This window comes from Numida meleagris, chromosome Z (assembly GCF_002078875.1).
Source record: "Numida meleagris isolate 19003 breed g44 Domestic line chromosome Z, NumMel1.0, whole genome shotgun sequence".
Taxonomy (NCBI): Eukaryota; Metazoa; Chordata; class Aves; order Galliformes; family Numididae; genus Numida; species Numida meleagris.
In genome coordinates, this window is record NC_034438.1 from 68,086,634 (window position 1) to 68,090,684 (window position 4,051).

The following is a 4,051-nucleotide window of genomic DNA, read 5'->3' on the forward strand; positions in this document are numbered from 1 at the left end:
TTCTTGGAAACTAGCTTTGTGTTTATGTGTTATCTACAAATATACAAGATGAAGATGACAGTGGCTAGAGGTTCATTATATCTGGCAGTATGTTAGCCTTTTTGAGGCTATCATGTTCCAAATATTATTTTCGTATTATAATCCCCATATTATGTGTGGACAACCCTAGTTTACTGGCATTGGAGAAGAGTTCATTCTTAGCAGAATCGTTTTTGTGTATTTTAATTCAGTCCTCCAAATAGCAAGATGAAAATATTTCCCAAGGAGTTTGCAGTTTTGCCCCATACATATTAACCTTTTAACAATTTAACAGTAGCTTTGAAATTAAAGCAGGGCTAACAAAAAAAACAAGTCTCACTCATCAAGAACTCAGCTCCTCTACGCCAGCAGTATCTGGTGGGTTGCCTTCCCTGGGTGCAGTCCAGGGCTATGTTACAGTAAACTGGTCCAGTGTGATATCACAGATATAAAAAATATTCCATTCTGTATCAAAACTAGGCACATGCCTTATATTTATATGAAGAGAAGATCAACAGAGTTGAGCATTTTTGCTCTCAACTATTCATCTCCGGCCTTCTACATGAGGAGAAAAATATTTTATGTTGTTTCTAATTGGTAACTACAGGAGTCTAATTTGGGTTTGATGGTAGTTAAAAGGGAGGTGACATCACACTTGGGTCAGTATTGGTGGATATCTAAAAGCATAACCTCTCATTTATATTGCTTTAAAATGTACACAGTAGAGATGTATATTAAAAACAAACAAACAAAAAAAAAACTACCGTTTTTTGTGGTGTTGAACCAACTAGAAGGTATGATGCAAGGCTCTTTACCAAATGAGATCTATAGATACAAATTTCACTGTAGAGTATGCTTTAGACAAATGTGTCTTTTTCTTTAAGTATGTAAATCCTACACTGTAGGCTTATTTTTTTCCTTTTCCTTTTTCTTTCTGTAGTGGTAGAAAATGTTGAACAATTGTCCATGAGCATGAGCCAAAGGTTCATTGCTGATATCCCCAGAATGCCAATATTTGCAATGCAAACAGTTAGTACAATTTACCAGTTCTATGAAAGGCCCTGACATATCTGCCTCAAGGTCTGGAGGCTCTGCTGTACAACCACAAATAGTCTTTTGATTTCCACGTAACCTTTTGATACAGTGACAGCTGCGTTAAGCTGTGTTTACCCAGCAATTCCACATGCCAGGCTGGTTTAATTGGTTATAATGCCACAGAAGAAGTACTGCTAGCAGAACACCATCAAATCATTTTCATATTGAACCTTCGCGGTCCAGCAACCTCCCCTTCAACTACAGCACCATTGTTTTTGCGAGGGACATATTCAAGGTCAATGCTGGTTTTGTGTTTGCCTTTCCCTCGGCTCCACACAAAAAGAAGTAAGAAACAAAATAAAACCACTCCAAGGAATGTGAAGCAGCCCATAGCTGTGGACACCAATATTGTCTTAAGGTCCAGAGAGAAAGTGTTTGCATTAGTTCCATTGGAACTGGTGTCGTTGGAGTCTGTCATATACATAGGGGTCCTGTTGGCATAAAGGAAACGGTCTGAAGTAAACCCCTTTACCGTAAGGGAGGCCGAATAGGTGTCATTCCCAGCTGCGTTACTTGCAATACAAACATAGATCCCAGTGTCCTGGTCTTGAGCAAATCTGATCTCCAGTGTGCCATCTCCCAGCACAGTGGCTCTTCCATTTGACTTAGTTGTGATCAGCCTCCGACGTGGGGTAACCCAGGATATGGTGGGCTGCGGATCCCCATCAGCATTGCACATCAGCTGCACTGTCTGCCCTTCCTCCACAACCAGGTATTGCAGCTTCTTGTCTTGAATCCTGGGCTTCTTACAGGTGAAGTAAAAGGAGAGGGCTGTGCTGTGAAAATCTTTGAATGACCTCTCCTTGACACTGTCTGGGCCAGCGCACATTGGTGGTTGCCCTCCAAACTGCAAAGTGGGCTGCCTCTGTAAAATCCAAAGGAGACGGCAGTCACAGGCCAGAGGATTGTTGTTAATGCAGAGGATCTCAAGGGTTTTGGGGGAATGAAATACATTCTCTTCTAGGGTTTCTAGCAGATTTTGTGACACATTAAGCACTCGTAAGAATCGGAGCCCTTGGAAAGCATGTGGTTCGATGGTACGTAACTGGGCCCCCACCATGTGGAGTTCCTGCAGGCGTACCAAATCTGAAAGCATGCCTGCTTCAATGGTGCTGATGGGGTTGTAGGACAAGTTTAGATGTGTCAGGTAAACCAGATGTTTAAAAGCAGTGTAAGGTACTGCGGACAGGTTGGTGTTGGTGATGGAGAGAGAAGTCAGGTTGAGACCGTACAGGCTGTTGGCAGGCAGCATGTCCAGGAGGGGCCAGGAGTCTATCTCCAGGTCTTTCAGGCGAAACAATCTTTTAAAGGCATACGCAGGCAAAGCGTTGATGTTGAGCTGTTTCAAATGAAGTCTGATGAGGTTGTGGAGGTGGGAAAGAGCTTCTGTTGGTACAGCTGTGAGGTTGCACCTCTCCAGGGTGAGCTGCTCCAGGCTAAGCAGTCCACTAAAGGCCCTGTGTGATATATAAACCAAATCATTGTCCCCAACCTCCAGGGACTTTAGGTTATGCAAATCTTGGAACATGTAGTCCAGCAAAATGACAATCTTGTTTTCACTTATATCAAGCTTTGTTAAGTTTGACAACCCAGTGAATACCCCGAGGGGGACCAGCTTCAGACGGTTTCCTTTCAGCCTTAGGGAGCGCAAGTTGAAGAGATTGTTAAAGGCTCCAGGCTCCACATTGGCGATTATATTGTCACTGAGGTCAATCTCCTCCAGCAAGGGGTACGTCATAAATTCCTCAGGGTTGACGCTCTTCAGTCGGTTCTTGCTGAGGTCCAAGATTTTGGTTTCAATTGGAATGCCCTCTGGGATAGACATCAGGCGCCTCCGGTGACAGCTGACGGACTTGTTCTGCGCCGAGCATTCACAGCGGGCTGGGCAGCCAATGGTGGGGCCCATGAAGAATAGCAGCACAGCCAGACCTAGGAATGGCTGCCAGCAAGATACAGCTGTGTGAAGCATGACTCCACTGGTCCGGTCTAACCCTCCGTCACGGGCCTGTAGGGATGAGGATGGGAAAGGAGACAAGTTAGGACTGCAGCAAAAGCTTGTCCTATTTCAAAGCAAGCATGTGTGTTTTCATTTTAAACAAAACAATTGTGGACAGAAACAGCAACAAAAAAGTAGATTTTCCTTCACTAACATTGGGCTTGTCAGAGGATCTCTTTATCCAGTGTTTCCCTTCCAGACGTCACAGGAGACAAAACAGCTTTTCCCACTGAAAGTAGGAAAATCCATTACCTTTTTTTTCCTTCTAACTCTCAATGGGCCTCCACAAGACTGCTATAACTAATGCAGAGACAAACATTACACACTCTGCAAATGAAGCTAATCGTATCTGTGATGTGTTTACAGCACTGAGCCACCATGAGGTGATATAAATCTAGGCTTTTGCCTTTCTTGCTCACGTCAGTGTTTTAAGGCAAACCTTAATGATGTATTTATAATCTTCAAGAAAAAGAGTTCCTTGCCAATACAAAGATTCCTTTTAACATTTATCACATGTACTGCAGTTATAAGTAGATGGAGCTTTGTTCACACATACACATACGTAATGGCTCAGATGAGCAAAGACAAAATTATTACATCTCTGATTAGAATTTGTATTAAGAACAAACTGATTCTTTGCTTTTACTGCACAGAGTTTTTATGTGATTTTGAGTACCAAAGATCTGAGATGGTTTTATGGGATACATCCTTCTACTTCCAAGGCATGTAAATTAGCTTCGGAGAGAGAAGCAAGGTAAGATGAGCTGGTTCTGCTTAAGCAGCACACTGTCCAAAGAAACACAGCAGGCTGTTAGAAAATCACCTGTGTGAGAAATGTATTTAATTCCTGCCCTTGGGCTAAAACTGAGGATAGTAGGAGACAAGACAGCCCCTATTAAATTAACCATCCTTCGTGAAATGCTATACTTTACAGGTTTAACC

General features: G+C 42.8%; 1 protein-coding gene across 1 annotated transcript; it reads right to left on the reverse strand.

Moving 5' to 3' along the window:
* LINGO2 (leucine rich repeat and Ig domain containing 2) lies at nucleotides 854-3,100 on the reverse strand. The gene has a single exon (XM_021381573.1). It carries the CDS (start codon nucleotides 3,080-3,082, stop codon nucleotides 1,262-1,264), a length of 1,821 nt encoding a protein of 606 aa, XP_021237248.1. The 5' UTR covers nucleotides 3,083-3,100; the 3' UTR covers nucleotides 854-1,261.